We start from the raw sequence: 19,867 nt of genomic DNA, 5'->3' as shown, positions 1-19,867 counted from the left end.
AATTCAGAAGCGTGGACATTCATTCAGCAGGTTTTTACTCAGTTTACTGGGATGCACTTAAGATGTTTAACTCCATGACTCTCTATAAATGTTTTGTTGATAGAGTTGTAGAATTTCCATCTCTCATTCTCCTAGAAGTAGCATGGCCAACACATTAGAAGATATCTCTAGTTATAGCTGATGCACTGTTATCCCTTTTCTTTGTGTAGCTGTAAAAATTCTTGATAACTAAGTAGTTAAAGATACTGAACTTTTCGGATAAATGGGATACCATTGTACATAAATCAGATTTATATGGGAGGCATCTGCTGGTCATGGTTTACCAGTAAGATGGGGTATTTATTGCAGTGATGATCCATGTTCAGATACTGGTGGTTTGGGCTCTCATACTAATGTGCTCTCCAAATAAATGCAACTGATGACATACTCCTTGATTACAGACTATGGGAATTCCATCTCAGAAAAAGAAAGAATCTATCATCTCTTTCGAAAGTGTATTGCCTATACAATTGACCCAGACACAAACTCTGTAAAACTTTTATGACACCTGATTATAGCATTAAACATAAGACAAGTGCAAAAGACACTGCATCCTTGGGGCATCACTTTCATATAGAATGCTCTTCATATACATTGCTACAAATCTATTTTTTGGTATACTCTAAAAAATGGAAGTCTTCATTCATAATTTCATATAGACCTCCACAAAAACATAAAATTCATTTTTTTGCTATAAAAAGTTCAATAGTGTTGCTATAATCACTGTTCCTCCAAGTAAATTAGTTACTATCTTTTTATCAACATTAGTTAGAATTCCAATGTAAGTTGGAAACTCAGTATAATTGTTTTTTCTGTTTGCAATTTTTTTCAATTAGCTGGAATTTCAATATAAGCTGGAAAGTTAATATAGATAAGAACAGAGGTGTTTTCTACTTATAAATAAAAACAATTAGTGTTTGATATGAACTAAAAATATGGAATTATGATCTAACATGGCACCATATTCTAATGTGGTATATATCATATATCGAGCGATTATGTTTAGAGTATTAGGTGCATGCTTATCTATACACAAAAGTCTTGTGTTTTTTATTTTCTAACCAGCATCAAGAGGCTGAGGTTTGAGTCATCTAGCAATTCTTTGGAGATGAACCATCACTAGCAAGCAAAGGATAAGTTTTGTGAATCCCATTAAGTGACACATTGGATGACAATTAATAGTGGGTCTGATGTAACAATATGATCATTATATTTGAAATGTTCACATCTTCTGTGAATTTTTCAAGAGAGTATAGCGTAAGGTTGTGTTTGAGGCCTTGAGGACTTGCAATTTGTAGACGATTTGTTTTGTTTATTCACATAATGAAGATCACCTCCAAATTTGCAGCTTGCATATGTTTTAAGGTGTTTGTATTTCATTTCTGTGGTCTATTCCTATTGGTGAAACTTCTTCATTGAACAGTTGAGAAAATTAATGCACTTTGAATGCTGTGAGTTTTAACATTTTTTTGAGATCAACCCTTTAAAATAGTGCTTATGGTGGTTGGAATTCCATATATGACTGTGACTTTCTAAGATTTTTCTAGCATCTGTTTTCTAGTGTTGTAAAACATTTTAGAATTATATGCATTGAATATGAAGAGATGTTGTTCATGGCAGGGTTCAACAATAAAATCCAGCTTACAAAGTTAAAATTTGTGATCAACAGGATCTATAATATCATCGCAAAAGGTGGTACTAAGTAATGCAAGTATCTTCAGTCAGTGTAATTTCAGAGGTTTATCAGCAACACAGCGTATTTGTTTTGACATTATTTCTTCTCCAGTAAGCATCAAAACTGGAACAATTCATCGAAACACCAAAAGAAGATTAATTATATATCCTACTTCAAAGCCTTTCAATACACATGCTTATCCCAGCGATTGTTGGCCTTTAAAGAAAAAATATAGCTTGCAGGCAGTGGGTGATATACTCAATGCATTTTACCGCTTCTCACGACCTCATACAGTTATAGGAACAGTAAGTTCAAAATTGTTTTTTTCCCCATTGTTTCTTATGGTTTCAGTTCATAGTCTTAAATTTTCTCCATTTATTCCAAGATTATTTATTACATGATCCTTATGGCTTGTATTTTGCTAGGGTCTGTAATTCTATTGATATTTTCCATTGTAGTTAGGTTTTGTATTAAAGTACATTATCAAGCAATAATTATTGGTATTCAGATTATTATTGGGGTCATAAATAAACTTTGACTCTTGATTAAGTCAATTGCCTTAATTCTTCAGGTAATAGGAATAGTTTCTGTGTCTCTTCTGGCTGTTCAAAGGCAGTCAGATTTTTCTCCAGCATTTTGGATTGGACTTTTACAGGTGATATCCTGCAAACTATATCATATCTTATAAAAATATAGTTTACGTATCCCAATCTTCCAAGCCACCGCCATATCTTTGTCTACATAATGATTGGTCTGGCTATATTTTGTGCAGGCGGTAGTACCTGCTCTTTTCATGAATATTTATATTGTGGGGTTGAATCAACTGTATGACATTGAAATAGACAAGGTCAGAAATTTCATTGTCTTGAATCCCCTGGATATTGTTGCTTCATTGTGTGGATGATTGACCTTTGGTTTTCTGTCAGGCATACCATGCCTTTGATGCTGTTTTCAATTTTTTCTCCCTCAGAATTTGTTTTGGAGTTTTATGTAATTTTATTAATTTTGCAGATTAACAAGCCGTACCTTCCACTTGCTTCTGGTGAATATTCTTTGACAACTGGTGTGGTGATTGTAGTGGCATTTGCTTTCTTGGTATGTAGGATGGTAAATAATTGCGAGTGCCTTTGTAACTCTGAAGGCCAAGATTAAGAAATGGTTTTGTCCTCATTAGTTTACTCTTTTTTAATATTGATAACCTTGTATGTCTTGAAATTCAAATACCCCTTTAAAACACTAGGTACTATTGTAGATTGTTTGAGATTTGAAATTTCATTCTTGGTGTATAATGTCAAAAATAATGCGCAATTATTTTTTGGATGTATTTCAACAAATGTCTGCCTGGACCATTGTAGCAACTTTTGCTTGCTTGGTAAGTAGGACTATTAGGAAATATAAGCACAAGAAAAGAAGCTACAGTAAAATACAACAGTAAAATCTCATGCATATTAAATTATTAACAGGATCCATTAATCCTATTTTACAAGAAACTTCCTGAACATCCTCCTTAATTATGATGAGTTTTTTTAACAACTCAATTCATACCACTTGTCATATAACGTATCTAACAAACTGGCCAAATAACTATTATGTGCATCCTATGATACAATATTTGGAACACCCGTATTGCAACATTCTTCAAATGGGGTTAGTAGACCAACAATATTTGTCACTATGTTAAGTAGTTTATAATAAGATATAAGTAGAGACATACACATCTATTAATCACAAGAAATAGTGGAACTGGTCTCACTACGTTTAGTGAACTTTCACCCAAGGATAAGGACAAACACATCTACTTGTGGAACCAAAGATAGGGACTAACACATTTATCCAAGGCCTTACATCAAGTTTGGATCGGGATAGACACATCTATCGAATGTCAAAGTCATGAACAGGAACACACACATCTACTGACAGCAATTATGATTGGGGACAAACACATCCAATCATAATTACCAACTCATGTTACTGGTGACAAACACTTTCAATCACTTCACTAGCTCGTCAATGGGGACAAACACACATCCATTCACTAATAACCAAGAAATGTGATTGGAGACATACAAATCCAACCATTGCTTGAGAACCAAGTCCTTCTTGTCGCTCATGCAGCCACCATTGTAGATCATTGGCACTTTGATCATAAATTATATAAGATAGTTGCTTCCACCACCTGGAAACCGATGTTGCCTTTAGTCATTATGGCACAAATGGTTTAGTCACTAATGCAATTTCACAGCCCCGTTGCTAGTGACTGACGGGAGGACTTTGAATGTCCTGTAGCCTCCTATTTCTTCATCGTACATTAGAATTGATTTTATAGAAAATATCCGTCATTGTTTTTGTGTGGAGGGTCTTTAGTAACCACCCAATGAAGGAATTCTTCAATATCACCAACAGCCAATGCCTTATTTTTATTTAGCTTGTCATCAAGAAGATCCTTGGCATGTTGAATGCAATTCATAACAATGTGTCCCTCCTTACAGTAGTAGCACACAATTTTATTCATGAAGAAATGATCTCCCTTTCTTGTAGAAGAATTAGATTTGGAGGAATGGTTAGACCTATTTTTCCAATACATTGCATTTTCCTGTATGGTTGAATCAGTCTACTTGTCTCCTTCATCAATCATAGTAGATATTCTTTCTTTTAATGTAGAATATACTTGGTTTATTCTGAAAACAGTGTTTCCATAACTAGGAGGCATGCTATTTAACAAAATAGCTTTTGAATCATCATCTTCTACTTTAGCCTTCACCTCAGCTAGTTGATTTAATAGGCAGCAAAACTTACCAATATGTTGAACAATATTGTCACCTTCCATCATTTCAGTCCATGCAATTTCTGCTTTGAGCGCATCTTTATACTTGATGTTTACCGCATGAGGTAAATGAATTAATGCACACAGACAATAGATAAGAACAATAGTACTCCTTTTATTTGCATATGCCAAAGATATTACATTATGCTTCTGATGATGATTACAATGATCCCGAAGGGGTCTGTTGGCTACATGACAATTACCGAAGGGCCTGCTAGCTACATAAAAAGAACCTTCCCGAAGGGACCCGTCGGCTGATACACAATTTTACCGATGACATCATCCCCCTCCCCCCCCCAAAAAAGAAAAGTTGTCTTTGGATGACAATACAACAAAACTCAAAATAACAAATAACCAAGTACATCAATACATAAATACTAAACAACAGGATGGGTCCCTGGCGTAGTGGTCCGCGCTCTCAACTCGTTCAACTCCGCCCGGAGCTTGTAGACTTGTTCTTTCCTAACCTTCAGTTCTGCTTCTGCCTTCATTTGAAGCTCTAGAGCTGATTGCATCATGCCTGCAATTTCCCCTAATTCTTTTTCCTTTGCTACTTGTTGATGCGAGTTTTGTATCACTTACATAACATATTAGCAATTGAACATTTGATACGGAGTATCAAACATACAATTCCTCTCTTGAAAAGTTATTGCTCATGGGATATGAGAATAACTCCAATGTTCCTTACTCTTGTGGATACTCACTCAGTTTTATCGATGTGATTTGCTGGTAATCACGTAGGTGGCCTTACGCTATTCATTCAAGGATGACTTGGGTTTTGGTGGAATGATGGTGATGGTGGCTCGGTTTGTGAAGTGTACGGGTGGCAGATAATGTTGGTGGTGGTGATGAAGGATGTGTCTACCAATGATGATGTTGATGGAAAAGCAATGGTTGTGGAAGGTGAATGGATGTGCTCTGATACTTAACTTACTCCTCTAACTTGCTTCTCTAAGCTTCGACTGCACAGCTACTCACTATTCTACTCCTACTCCTATGAATGAAAGGTTAGCAAATGGACGGGAATCGAACCTAATGAGAGCTGACCAGCGGCCTCACTTCCATAGGTGCAATGGTTCAAAGGAATAATAGACTAGTTTACCACACAAAGCTTCCCAACCAGCCGCTAGGATGCTAGTGGCCTAGTATTGACCCCTATCAAACATTTACCAATGCTACCATACAACTATCCATCTACTCTACTCTTGCTTAAACAACTTCAAATGCAACCAACTTTAACAACTTGAAAAGAAATCTAACTAAGTGGAAGTAGAAAACATGCAATAACACCCAATCTTCTTGATTAACATGCCAAACGCAACAATGAAAAAGAGAGCATTTTGGTATTATCTTCGCAACAATTTCTCCAACACTTTACAAATGAGAGCAAATGGCCTTTTATAGGGGCCAAAAATACAACGAACTGTGGAGATCAAAATAAGATCAACGATCCAGATTGGATCCTCAAAACCCTAATTAGGGTTGCCACCCCATCGGCCAATGAGAAGCTGCCACCTCATTAATGGACCAATGAAAAAAGTGCAAAAAGTGGCAACCAATGAGAAGGCACCAAAATGGTGGCCAATCAGAAATAGGCACTTGTCCTATTCTAAAAGAAAGGGAAATTGTTACTTGGGCTTACATCAAATGATCTTCTAATATAACTCTTCCCTTTTCTTTCATCTTCTTAGCTAAGGCAATGAACTTAGCTAGCCTTTCATTAACTTCTTCCACAGGAGGACAAGGTGTGTGCTTCGCCTTGAGTTCCACTGGCTTTTGTACAATCTAGCAATTAGGTAGAACAAATAGGAGCTCATGTAGAATTGCCTTTGGTTTTGCACAGTTCTGAGTTGCAATTCTAAATTCTCGGTTATGATCTTGGCCCAATCAAACCTTCTTTTTCCTTTCTCAATCTCAATGAAGAAGGACATCTAGTTTTCAAATCTCAACCCTTGAGCCAAGCCCATGATCCGACTGAGTAGAACAACGAGATCACCATATTCTGGTTTGAAATCTGCCATTGTAAGCCTCAATGCTCTGTTAACTCCTTTCCTTCCCTCACGTATCCAATTCTGCTTTAGATGCATGTAATAGGCTCCTTGGTTATCTTGAAATGACTTAGTTGCTTGATCCATCATTACAACTGTCATGCCCTTGTACTGGGGAATGTTAAATGTTTCTTCAATCGCTTGTTCGCCAATGCTGGCCAACACTTTCTTCCCTTCATCAAAAATGATGGAATTACTGTTTAGATCAAATCTGGGTGACATTCCATAATCAATTTTGGACAAGGCAATGTGGGAGGAAAAGTCGCTGCGTGTACAATTCCACTCTTGTAAATCCTTTTTGCCAAGGGGGATTGTCCTTCCTTCAGTCTGTCCCTCATCCGTATCATGTCCACTGTACAGATATTGGTGTCGGTTATTCTCTTCATTTTTGAGAAGAAGGAAGTATTGGGCATCATATCCTCTTTGTCTTTCTTAGTGTTCGCCCGCTTGGGATTCTTACTTGCACTATCATCCTTCATGCTCGTCGCCCTATTACGGGATGGTAGAGTGGTGGACCAAAAGGCAAAAAGAACCAAGCGGAGCAATCTTTAGACTAGAACGAAAGATGGATGTCAGCTTAAGCACTCCTTGCAACTCTAGATGATGAAAATTCACCTTAACCGATAAACTTACAGCGACTGTTTGGAACTTAGGATATGACTTTCAAGTAGTTCAAATCCCTTTGCAAATTAGAAATTTACACTCCTAAAATTATCCAACACTTGCCTTCTATGCAAAAATCAAACTTTCATATGTATCTCTTCTCCCAACAAAATTGCCAAAATCTGGTATAAATATGCAGTCCTAAGTACGAAAAAATCAGACTTTCACCATGAATTGCTCAAAAATCAGAATCAGATCTGCCTCAATAAAATGCCAAGAATGAAAAATTTTGCCTTTGTCTCAAATTCGCCCATGCATGAAGTCTGAAATCTACCCAAAATGCTACCTAGGGCACAAATCGCAGCTCACAAATGGAGGAGAAAATCACCAAAATCTACAAGAATTCTGCCCACAAAAAAATCGCCAAAGTCTGAAAATGGAGCAATGCAAGCAAAAATTGCCCAAGCATGCAAAAAACTGCCTTCCACTAAATTCGCCCAAGTTCGAAAAAAATCTGCTCCTCCACAAAATTCGCCCACATGGAGAGGAAGAAATGATTTGTGAAAATGAGATGGGGAGGAGACTCCTTTTATAGCCAATTTTCTTTCTCCATAAAGCTGGCCTACATGGTTTAGGAGAAAACAAAAAATAAAAATTAAATTCAAGTTAAGGCCCACAATTAAATACTTAGCTCAAAAAAATTAATTTTGCCAAAAGAAAATTGCACTTTTAAATTTACCAATTAGCTCCAATTGCAAAACGAAATTAAATGGCCTTGAGGGTGTTAAATATTTCCATTTAATGAGGGTTTAGTAATTAATACGTCATTAAATTTGGATTTTGGCTAACCAAAAGCCATTTTTTCAATATTAAATTACTAAATTCTTAAAAAACTTAAAAGTTTTCAAAGCAAATTAATCCAATTAAAGTCAATTTTTGCAATTTTCTACCAAATCGATTTTGCCAAGCTAAAAATTAAAAAATTAAAATTGCATTTAAAACCAAAAATCGATTTTTTGCACTTTCCTCATTTCAACAAAATTAAAAATTTTCACCAAAGAAAAATTTGAGATTTTCCAAAAACTTAAGTCTAATTAAAATTTCTCTTTTGAGAATTATCCAAATTTACAGAGTTCAGACCAAATTTTCAAAAGAAAACACCTAAGTACAAAATTCACAACTTTATCCTGCCAAGTTGAAATTAAATTAGAAAATTATTCGGCCTAAGGACAAAATTGATAGCTCTGGAAAATCAAGTTGAAATCAGGTGAAAATAAATCTAACCTTTCTCCCACTGGCCTGAAAGTATCCAAGGCTCAAAATTTTCAAAACTCAAAATTGTTGGACAATCCAAAAATTTGCCAAGGCGATTAGAAAAAAGGGGGTCCCCAAAAATTTTGGGGCGATGGCGTGAAAACCTCACATCTAGCATCAACCTAAAGAAATGTTCCTAAACATTTCAAGAAATAAGTAACTTAGGACAAAAATCTCAAGATGGTTTATCCGAAAACCTACTTAAGGATAAGCACTCAACGAGGGAAAGAACTCTCAAGTTGATCCTAAGCAGCCTGACCATAAGTTACCCACGTGTGTGCAAATGATTTATTCCCCGCTCAACAAGAACTTGATAATCTCTTAGATCCATTAAACTTAGCTATTATAATATCCTTACTTCAAAAGCAACCTGGATAGAGCCCCGCTGCCAGTCAGGCATCTATAGCCCCGACGGAGTTACCGCTGTGGCACCACAATCATGGTTCTACCTTTAGTGATTATCTTTATAGCACCGGTAGAGATGATTGCACACCCTTGAACCAAATTTCATCTTTATTTTCACTTTGATACTGCTTTTTTTCTCTTCTTTTTTTAATGATATTTTCTCTTTTTTTCTTTTCCTTTCAACCTTTTGTTTGGTTTGTAGGCAATGAAGCTTGCAGAGGGTTTGGAAGACCACAGTGGCGCTGAAGCAGGTGTAAGATTTTTACTAAGTCCAATTTCACTTTGAAACATCAAGAACTCAGAGCAATTAAGTGTGAGTAGAATGTTGTAACCATGCCAGAGATAACTTAAGAACCTCTATCAAGTTAAACCCATGTTTAGTACAAGTCCTACTATAGACCAACGACTAAACACATCCTTTAATCTCTGAAGCTTGTCAAATATATTCGAGAAATGAACAAGAGGAACTCCGTTTTCTCACCAAAAATGTAAAATCTACACACCTCGCCCACGAGTGGTGACATGGACCCCCCTTTGCACTTGCAAAGACCCAAAACCAATATTCTCTCTAACTAAGGAAGCTAAAAGATCTCAAGTCAAATGACCTGATACAAATCAAATTTGAGCTCCCTCGCAACACCCAAACTAAGCACTTGAAAGAAAACTACCCTAACCAAAACTAAACAACTGAAAGAAAACTACTCTAAAGAACTAAAAGGGAAACTACTCTAAAGAACTGAAAAGAAAACTACTCTAAACCCTTGGGCCAAATGGTCTAAGACAAACTCTACTCTAAAGAACAGAAAAAACAAACTAACTACCAACTGAAAGCAAACCTACTGTAACTATGTACAAGACTCTAAAGGGACAACACTAACCAATCTAATATATACGCTAGATCTAACATGGTTTCTCGAGATGTTCAAAAGTAACAAATTTTGGGTGATAGTTCTCAATCTTGCAAACTCATCCTTATACTCTGAAAAAAATTTGGTCACCTCAAACTCAAACTCTAGAAAATTAACATGCAAGACTAACAATTGAGGCAACTCATAGGGTCCATGATTAATCCAAATACAAGTTGTTTCTCCAGAATTTCCATAATCAAAATAAAAACTTTCAAACGTTTCATCTTTAAGAGCAAGGAAAGAAACAACCTGGTGTGCTTTAGGTGGTAGCTCTTGTTTAAACCTCAATTGATCATCCAAAGCTTCAGGGGGTCGCAATTGGTGATGAATCTTCCCTCTAACATCTGCATCAAACTCAAAGGAAAGGAAAGGTAAGGGGATGGGGATGGGCAGGCAGAAGAAACTGGTGCCCTACAATGCTTCTATGGGAACCCAACCCTTACACATCTGCAGTAGGGCTGAATCGACTACTTAATCAACCGGATCCCCTTCCCCTTCCCCTTCTCGCGGTAGTAGAGTAGAGGGATTTGCGTAATCGGATACTGGATTCTGGTAGAATGAGATGCCGGTCGGAACAATGAGGAAGCACACTGGGAATAAGGACAGTTGGTTAATTGAACTCCCTATCTATATATGGGGGGTCTCCGCAAAAGATGCATGCTTTTGGTTCATCACTGTTCGTTCGATTTGCCAATCATAACGGAACGACGCTAACATCCGGATATCCCAGCTATAGGAAGTCCAAGCAGGATCAATCTTGGAATCAAGCTCATGAAATATTGTCTTTGGGGGCTTGTCCTTGTGAACAATGAACCATGAATCCTTGTGAATCTCTTCAAGTGTATCCTCAAAAATCGAGGATTGTTTGATATTCTCCCCCTCAAACACCTCTCCAAGTTGCTCGAACACAATATCCAACTGTAGCATCAACCCAAACTGTTCTTTATTTTCCTTTGCCATGGGAGCAACTTGATTACCACTCAACAATCCTTGCATATCCTTGTCAATAGGAGCTTCATCATCTAGCATGTAATTTCCCTTTGAACTCTCTTCAAGAACATCTTTCCATTCTTCATGTAGACTCTCATCAAACATAGCACCTTCAAGACTGATAGGAGAACCATCATACCTCTTTGTGAAATGTCCATCAATTTCTATTTCAAGTGGCAAATTTTCTGGAGGTCGAAGTTGATGGTGAAATATGCCATTTGCAACAACTTGATCACCTTGAAAGCCTCTGGGCAATGACTCCTTTTGTATTTCTTCTATAGGATATTCAAGCATTCCCCCAAAGAATGCGGTGGAGATAGCATCTTGTATTGGTTTATCAATATTTTCCTCATATTTGAACTCTCTTGTGATATCTTGTAATTCCTTGTTCAACTTTCCCACCTGATTATCTTCCTCTTTAAGGATATTTGAAACTTCTTGCAATCCATCCTTAAGAGTCACTCCTTGAATTATGCATGAAGACTCACCAAAGATTTCCATTTCATCCACCTTTTGATGTTCCATTTGTAGTTCTTTGTGTGCCCTCACATCTTGACCTTTTGCTTCATCAACCTGTTGAATCTCAACCTTCTGTCTACCATGTTGATCTTCTCGTTTTAGAGCCCCTGGGATTCTCTTTTCTACTTGTTCTAAGGCCACTGTACACAAAGAGCAAAATAACTCCGAGTGGAATGCGTCGTGAATTCTGCACCAATTGGGTAATAATAAGTTCTCTACTGATATTCGGTTACCTGACTCCATTCCTTGCTGTACAGTTCTAGTCACAAAGTTCTTGAAGCTCTCAAACATGCCTTCACCCTCATCGGATGAACCATCTGGATCTGACTCAATCAGGATCTCGGTGGAATCCTTTCCTTTGCTTACCGTCTCCTCTCTCTCTCGGATAAATTCAATTGTTTCCTCAATTTTCTTGTCAACCTCTCCACCTTGTGATATAATGTGTGAAGGTTCATCCACTTGGTTATCTTGAACATTAGAATCAACCACATCATCTTGATATATCTCACCCTCTTCATTTTTTGGTGTCCAACTTCGAAGCTGAAAGAAATGTTTACCACCTCCTACTGATATTTCCTCATACCAACCCAATTGAAACTTGACCAAGTCAATGGTGTCTTGGCAAGATGGCCAAGTAGACTCTGAATATATGAGACTATGTTCAAGGCACCAATAACGTTTTCCACATATGTTCTTTGGTTCCCTAATGATATCTTCTTTGAAAACAAGAAAATCTTCCTCTGAATGGACAAAGACCGCAGGTTCATGTATTTGTGCAAAAGAAAATTTTCCTCTTAATGCCATGTCCACTCTTAAGAGAAACACCAAACAATCCATCTCCCCATGATCCCTAGTACCATGTATCCTACATTTCCCTGGTGCTGCAAGTTGAGACAAATTCAATGGATGTAACCTTTTGTTTAAATCAGCCGAAATGGGATGAATGTCCACTTGCCTATCCATTGAGAAACCTTTCTTCTTTTTTGAGATTTTTGAATTTTTTGATTTTTTTTTTTTTGAATTTTTACTTTTAAAAGAGATCTTTCATCTCAAATGTAACTTTGAAAGCTCATTCCTCAATCTCTGCTTTGAATTTCCAAGTTGATTCGAAAATGAAAATCATCCAGCCCTTCTTCTAGCGCCAGATAATGTTGATGCGAGTTTTGTATCACTTACATAACATATTAGCAATTGAACATTTGATACGGAGTATCAAACATACAATTCCTCTCTTGAAAAGTTATTGCTCATGGGATATGAGAATAACTCCAATGTTCCTTACTCTTGTGGATACTCACTCAGTTTTATCGATGTGATTTGCTGGTAATCACGTAGGCGGCCTTACACTATTCATTCAAGGATGACTTGGGCTTTGGTGGAATGATGGTGATGGTGGCTCAGTTTGTGAAGTGTGCGGGTGGCATATAATGTTGGTGGTGGTGATGAAGGATGTGTCTGCCAATGATGATGTTGATGGAAAAGCAATGGTTGTGGAAGGTGAATGGATGTGCTCTGATACTTAACTTACTCCTCTAACTTGCTTCTCTAAGCTTCGACTGCACAGCTACTCACTATTCTACTCCTAACCCTATGAATGGAAGGTTAGCAAATGGATGGGGATCGAACCTAATGAGAGTTGACCAGCGGCCTAACTTCCATAGGTGCAATGATTCAAAGGAATAATAGACTAGTTTACCACACAAAGCTTCCCAACCAGCTGCTAGGATGCTAGTGGCCTAGTATTGACCCCTATCAAACATTTACCAATGCTACCATACAACTATCCATCTACTCTACTCTTGCTTAAACAACTTCAAATGCAACCAACTTTAACAACTTGAAAAGAAATCTTACTAAGTGGAAGTAGAAAACATGCAATAACACCCAATGTTCTTGATCAACATGCTAAACGCAACAATGAAAAAGAGAGCATTTTGGTATTATCTTCGCAACAATTTCTCCAACACTTTACAAATGAGAGAAAATGGCCTTTTATAGGGGCCAAAAATACAATAGACGGTGGAGATCAAAATAAGATCAACGATCCAGATTGGATCCTCAAAACTCTAATTAGGGTTGCCACCCCATCGGCCAATGAGAAGCTGCCACCTCATCAATGGACCAATGAAAAAAGTGCAAAAAGTGGCAACCAATGAGAAGGCACCAAAATGGTGGCCAATCAGAAATAGATACTTGTCCTATTCTAGAAGAAAGGGAAATTGCCACCTGGGCTTACATCAAATGATCTTCTAATATATAACTCTTCCCTTTTTTTTCATCTTCTTAGCTAAGGCAATGAACTTAGCTAGCCTTTCGTTAACTTCTTCCATAGGAGGACAAGGTGTGTGCTTCGCCTTGAGTTCCACTGACTTTTGTACAATCTAGCAATTAGGTAGAATAGATAGGAGCTCATGTAGAATTGCCTTTGGTTTTGCACGGTTCTGAGTTGCAATTCTAAGTTCTCGCTTATGAACTTGGCTCAATCAAACCTTCTTTTTCCTTTCTCAATCTCAATGAAGTACATCTAGTTTTCAAATCTCAACCCTTGAGCCAAGCCCATGATCCGACTGGGTAGAACAACGAGATCACCATATTTTGGTTTGAAATCTGCCATTGTAAGCCTCAATGATCTGTTAACTCCTTTCCTTCCCTCGCGTATCCAATTCTGCTTTAGATGCATGTAATAGGCTCCTTGGTTATCTTGAAATGACTTAGTTGCTTAATCCATCATTACAATCGTCATGCCCTTGTACTGGGGAATGTTAAATGTTTCTTCAATTGCTTGTTTGCCAATGCTGGCCAACACTCTCTTCCCTTCATCAAAAATGATGGAATTACTGTTTAGATCAAATCTGGATGCACATTCCATAATCAATTCTGGACAAGGCAATGTGGGAGGAAAAGCCGCTGTGTGTACAATTCCACTCTTGTAAATCCTTTTTGCCAAGGGGGATTGTCCTTCCTTCAGTCTATCCCTCATCTGTATCATGTCCATTGTACAGATATCGGTGTTGGTTATTCTCTTCATTTTCGAGAAGAAGGAAGTATTGGGCATCATATCCTCTCTGTCTTTCTTAGTGTTCGCCCACTTTGGATTCTTACTTACAGTATCATCCTCCATGCTCGTCGCCCTATTACGGGATGGTAGAGTGGTGGACCAAAGGCAAGAAGAACCAAGCAGAGCAATCCTTAGACTAGAACGAAAGATGGATGTCAGCTTAAGCACTCCTTGCAACTCTAGATGATGAAAATTCACCTTAACCGATAAACTTACAGCGACTATTCGGAACCTAGGATATGACTTTCAAGTAGTTCAAATCCCTTTGCAAATTAGAAATTTACACTCCTAAAACTATCCAACACTTGCCTTCTATGCAAAAATCAAACTTTCATATGTATCTCTTCTCCCAACAAAATTGCCAAAATCTGGTATAAATATGTAGTCCTAAGTAGGAAAAAATCAGACCTTCACCATGAATTGCTCAAAAATCAGAATCAGATCAGCCTCAATAAAATGCCAAGAATGGAAAATTTTGCCTTTGTCTCAAATTCGCCCATGCATGAAGTCTGAAATTTGCCCAAAATGCTACCTAGGGTACAAATCGCAGCCGACAAATGGAGGAGAAAATCACCAAAATCTACAAGAATTCTGCCCACAAAAAAATCGCCAAGGTCTAAAAATGGAGAAATGGAAGCAAAAATTGCCCAAGTATGCAAAAAACTGCCTTCCACTAAATTCGCCTGAGTCTGGAAAAAATCTGCTCCTCCACAAAATTCGCCCACATGGAGAGGAAGAAATGATTTGTGAAAATGAGATGGGGAGGAGACTCCTTTTATAGCCAATTTTCTTTCTCCATAAAGCTGGCCTACATGGTCTATAAGAGAAAACAAAAAACAAAAATTAAATTCAAGTTAAGGCCCACAATTAAATACTTAGCTCAAAAAAATTAATTTTGCCAAAAGAAAATTGCACTTCTAAATTTACCAATTAGCTCCAATTGCAAAACGAAATTAAATGGCCTTGAGGGTGTTAAATATTTCCATTTAATGAGGGTTTAGTAATTAATACGTCATTAAATTTGGATTTTGGCTAACCAAAAGCCATTTTTTCAATATTAAATTACTAAATTCATTAAAAACTTAAAAATTTTCAAGGCAAATTAATCCAATTAAAGTCAATTTTTTCAATTTTCTACCAAATCGATTTTGCCAATTAAAAAATTAAAAAATTAAAATTGCATTTAGAACCAAAAATCGATTTTTTGCAGTTTCCTCATTTCAACAAAATTAAAAAATTTCACCAAAGAAAAATTTGAGATTTTCCAAAAACTTAAGTCTAATTAAAATTTCTCTTTTGAGAATTATCCAAATTTACAGAGTTAAGACCAAATTTTCAAAAGAAAACACCTAAGTACAAAATTCACAACTTTATCCTGCCAAGTTGAAATTAAATTAGAAAATTATTCGGCCTAAGGACAAAATTGATAGCTCTGGAAAATCAAGTTGAAACCGGGTGAAAATAAATCTAACCTTTCTCCCACTAGCCTAAAAGTGTCCAAGGCTCAAAATTTTCAAAACTCAAAATTGTTGGACAATCCAAAAATTTGCCAAGGCGATTAGAAAAAAGGGGGTCCCCAAAAATTTTGGGGCGATGGTGTGAAAACCTCACAACACTACTGCCACTTGCTCCTTTTCAGCTGCCAACTGCTCCCTTTCTGCTGCTAACTTCTCTAGCTGACTTTTGTCTGTCCAACAGGGCTGCCCTCATGGAGTTCTAGGCCGCCTTCTCAAATTCCCAAGCTACCCGTTCTGAAGCTAACCTGGCAGCTGATTCCTCTTGAGCTCTCTTAGCTGCTACTTGATCTGCCTGACTCCTCTAAAGAGTGTAATACGCCTCCCTGTATATCTTCACTACCTCATGAATCAAAGCCTCTACTCAGCTCTCCATACTAGGATCCCTTGTCGTAGCCCAATTTCGACGCATCTCTACAGTCTCCACATCCGACCACCCTCGCTCCTCAAAGCAAATAGTAAAGGCAACTGGGCATCTGAATCTCATAAAAGATATAACCCTCTCGAGCTCCTTCACGACTGAGTCCAATGCTTGAGTCTCCATCAAAGCTAACACCTGGCGAGCTCGAGACGCTAGAGCTGCTACATCGGCAAGAAATGCCTCTCTCATCATTGTCTCCTATGCTACTCAATGTTCCTGCCGCACACCCATCACTGCCTCTACTGCTTCCGCCATATGCTCAACAACACTATGCGACGGTCCCTCATCCTGAACTGGCTCCGCTACTTGTTCCTGCTGAGTACCTCCCTTCGAAATTTCATCCCACGTAGGTGTCTGTATATTGGCCATTCGAGGGATTGGAGTACGGTGGAACCACGTACTCAAGTAAGTACTCAACCTCTGCGCTCTACTCTTCCTGTCTCGCTTGGGTGATGCCAAGAGTGTTGCATCCACCGTAACTACGGCATCTGACCCAACTACATCCAAGTGGCTCAAAGCGTATCACCCCTCTCGAAAGGCTTGCTCGGTTGATCTGTCCAACTCTGACACACTATGCTTGCAACAGCTCCAGGTCTCATCAACTAGTCACACTTTCCACGACTGATAACCACATTGACTGGGGGTCTAGGGGGCATCGCCCCCAGCGGGGTCGAGGGGCAGTGACGACACTTGATGCTTTTGATCCAAGCAAAGTATTTGAATTCTCCTACACTTCCTTTGTTGTCTTTAATAAGTCAATGTGATAAAGGTGTGCATATGAAAGTCCAAGACCAATTAGAGTTATTGCTCTTCAATCCTTTGCAATCCACTTTCTGCTTCCATTTGCATCAATTGAGCTTGTTTTAGCTCCACTTGCCACATCTTATAGATCCTTTTCAATAAGGATCAGCTATATCTTGATTTCCATGTGTGGAACTCTGAACCTTCAATTATTTTTAATCAATATGCTATTTTTCTCCATAGAATACATTATTTAACCCTACTCAAACTCACACAACTTAATTGTTAGACTACAAGTCTTCTTATGACTGATATCTATCAACCTCCCCTCCCTCGATGCAAAGTTCTTATAAGGAGTGTCGGGGACCACCGATCATGCCCTCCAATTATAGTTGAAGCCATGAGACTCCTCTTTTTTATGACAAACGATTCAAGAATTATCTTTATAAGAACTAGTGGAACAGTAAATAAAAATTAAATTATACTAAAAATTGAACTTCAAGTATTTACATTGTAGATACAAACTTATAAAAAACTTAACTAAACAAAATTGTTTCTGGATTTGAATGTGTAAAGATTTTTACATCAACGTTTCAAATCACACTATGTGATCCATTGTAACGTCCCCACTTTAACAGTTGTCCAGTTGTGTGACCGTTAGCCTATTTCTGCGTGCTAACAAAGAGGTCAGTGGGATCTTGAGATGTTTTGGTCTAGTCATTTCCAGTTTGGGCCAAAACGGAGTTGATTTACATGGTGTTGGGAAAACTTGCTCGTTTTAGTAAGTCAACAGGGCATGGGCGATGTTAAAATTAGTGATTGAGTTTGATGCGCCTCGATGACAGCTTTCCGACGAGCTATCACTCATATTATTCCGAGCCCAATATCTATTTTATTTTAATGCCTGAATTTTATTAAAGTAACATTTAAATTAAATGTGAAAATAATAAAGTGTTACTTTAATATTATTCATGTTGGGTTTTGTGTTGGAAAAGGGAATCCCAAGGGAGACATAAGGTGTTATTTTATTTTATTTTAGAACACTTTATCCCACATTGCTTTTGAAAAGTGGGTCGACCCTATGAAGTAGAAATAAAAATGAGAGTTTGTGGCCCTTGTTTGGCATGTTGAATATGAGAAGAAATTGGTGTGTGAGTTGCAGATCCGTTTTTGGCATTAGAGGACGTCTATTCTCTCTTGTGACATTCTAGATGTCATTCCCTTGGGGCTTGCTCTTTGGAATCCATTGTTATCAGCTTTGCTATCAGGTAGTTTGGTTGCATTTCTAACGACAGGTGGATTTGATATTTTGCTTATATCTTTTTCACGACTTGTCTGACGCTTATGCCACTTTGAAGGAACAATTTTATGAAGTCAGTGGACTGTTTGAAAGACAAAGTACGGTAGCAACACTATTCATGCAGCACTATTCACGCGGCACTATTCACACAGTACTAGTCACGTCACTATAGCAGCAAGTTCGAAAGCATGGGTTGGAGTATTATGCCAATGATATTGGAGTAATTAGTGAGTTGATAATCTGCCATGTATTTGATTTAATTAAATCATGAAAATAACATTTTATCGACAACAATTCATTGTCCACTTTGCATATTATTGTAGTTTCTTTCTTGTTTATGTTGTATGATTCCTATTCCATGCACAAAACACAACAAACAAATAAACGTTTGATTTTCGAAGTTATAAGGGGTTTAAACATTAAACGGAGAAATAAGAAGTTGAATGCAAACTGTTTGACATAATTCCTTTCAGTAGTTGGTTTAGTTTTTTGGGGAATTCAGGGGTGCCCATTACAATGGTATCAGAGCTCTATGTCCTGCCATCTTGTGGAGGTCTTATAGGGAATTTGGAACAGCCGAATAGAGAGAACAGTGTGACAAAATGTCAAAATACTAAAATCAGAAATTAAAAAAAACAGGCTAAGCAATTATGTTTGAGCATGCAACAAGGGCTTTACAATTTCTGCAATACTAGAGCAAGACTTAATAGGATTTTAGACTTGCAAAGCGAACAGTCTAGTTCATCCATGCAGGTGGACATACAATCCAATCATATAGACGAAGAGGAGATATTTTTTTATCAGGACAGCAATATGGGTGACCGAGATGATAGGAATATAGGATTAGGCGGAGGCGGGAATACCGGTCCAAATTAGGGGGAGGTAATGTTTAGACAGTTACTGGATACATTAGAGCAAGGGCAGCGTATGCAATAGGAGCATAATAGGCAAATGGACATGATGTTGCAGCTTATGGCTAGACCAATGGGCGTCAATATTAATCTAGGTGATGCCAACAATGGAAACAATAACAATAGGGGCAATGATAATAATGGAGGTTGAGGCAACAACGGTCGTGAGAATAACATTAATGGTAATAATGGACATGGCAACAATGGGAATGAGGCTGATAACTTTAGACACATTGCATGCCTAGCTCAAACAATGAGTTGGAGACCTCTTCTACCCACCTTCCGACCCAAAAATCCAGTTCAACCAGTAAAGAAACCACAGATTACCAAGTTACAGGATCAGTTTAGGAGGGATTGGGAGGATAGTGGACTGGAGTTTCAAATGGACATTTCCTTTAGAGATTATATGGACTTGAGGATGAGATACATGCCTAGAGCAGTTGGGAGGAATCAAAACTTTGAGTTGAGAAAGAAAGTTGGAAAACTTTCTTTACCTTATTATGATGCTTCAGGGAAGATGACTGCACGAGCTTGGGTGCATAAGGTAGATACATACTTGCAGCTGAATCCTATGCTTAAGGAGGCTATAAAGTATGC

General features: G+C 37.7%; 1 protein-coding gene across 3 annotated transcripts in view; it reads left to right on the top strand.

Annotated features, from left to right (window-relative positions):
* Positions 1-19,867, top strand: part of LOC149566211 (putative homogentisate phytyltransferase 1, chloroplastic) — a 98,929-nt gene that overhangs the window by 35,602 nt on the left and 43,460 nt on the right. For 2 of the 3 annotated variants that reach the window (XM_089817361.1, XM_089817362.1), the window contains exons 3-6: positions 1,709-2,019; positions 2,286-2,369; positions 2,487-2,561; positions 2,726-2,809. In XM_089817361.1, coding sequence (XP_089673487.1) covers positions 1,709-2,019; positions 2,286-2,369; positions 2,487-2,561; positions 2,726-2,809 — 554 coding nt within the window. The remainder of the gene's footprint in view (positions 1-1,708; positions 2,020-2,285; positions 2,370-2,486; positions 2,562-2,725; positions 2,810-19,867) is intronic. The other variant, XM_089817363.1, reaches the window with a different exon arrangement.

Source organism: Cupressus sempervirens, chromosome 3, assembly GCF_028749045.1.
Source record: "Cupressus sempervirens isolate cs-2001-9-10 chromosome 3, ASM2874904v1, whole genome shotgun sequence".
In the NCBI taxonomy this organism is placed as follows: Eukaryota; Viridiplantae; Streptophyta; class Pinopsida; order Cupressales; family Cupressaceae; genus Cupressus; species Cupressus sempervirens.
Note: the sequence above shows the minus strand (reverse complement) of the source record. Positions and strands in the feature narration are given on the sequence as shown.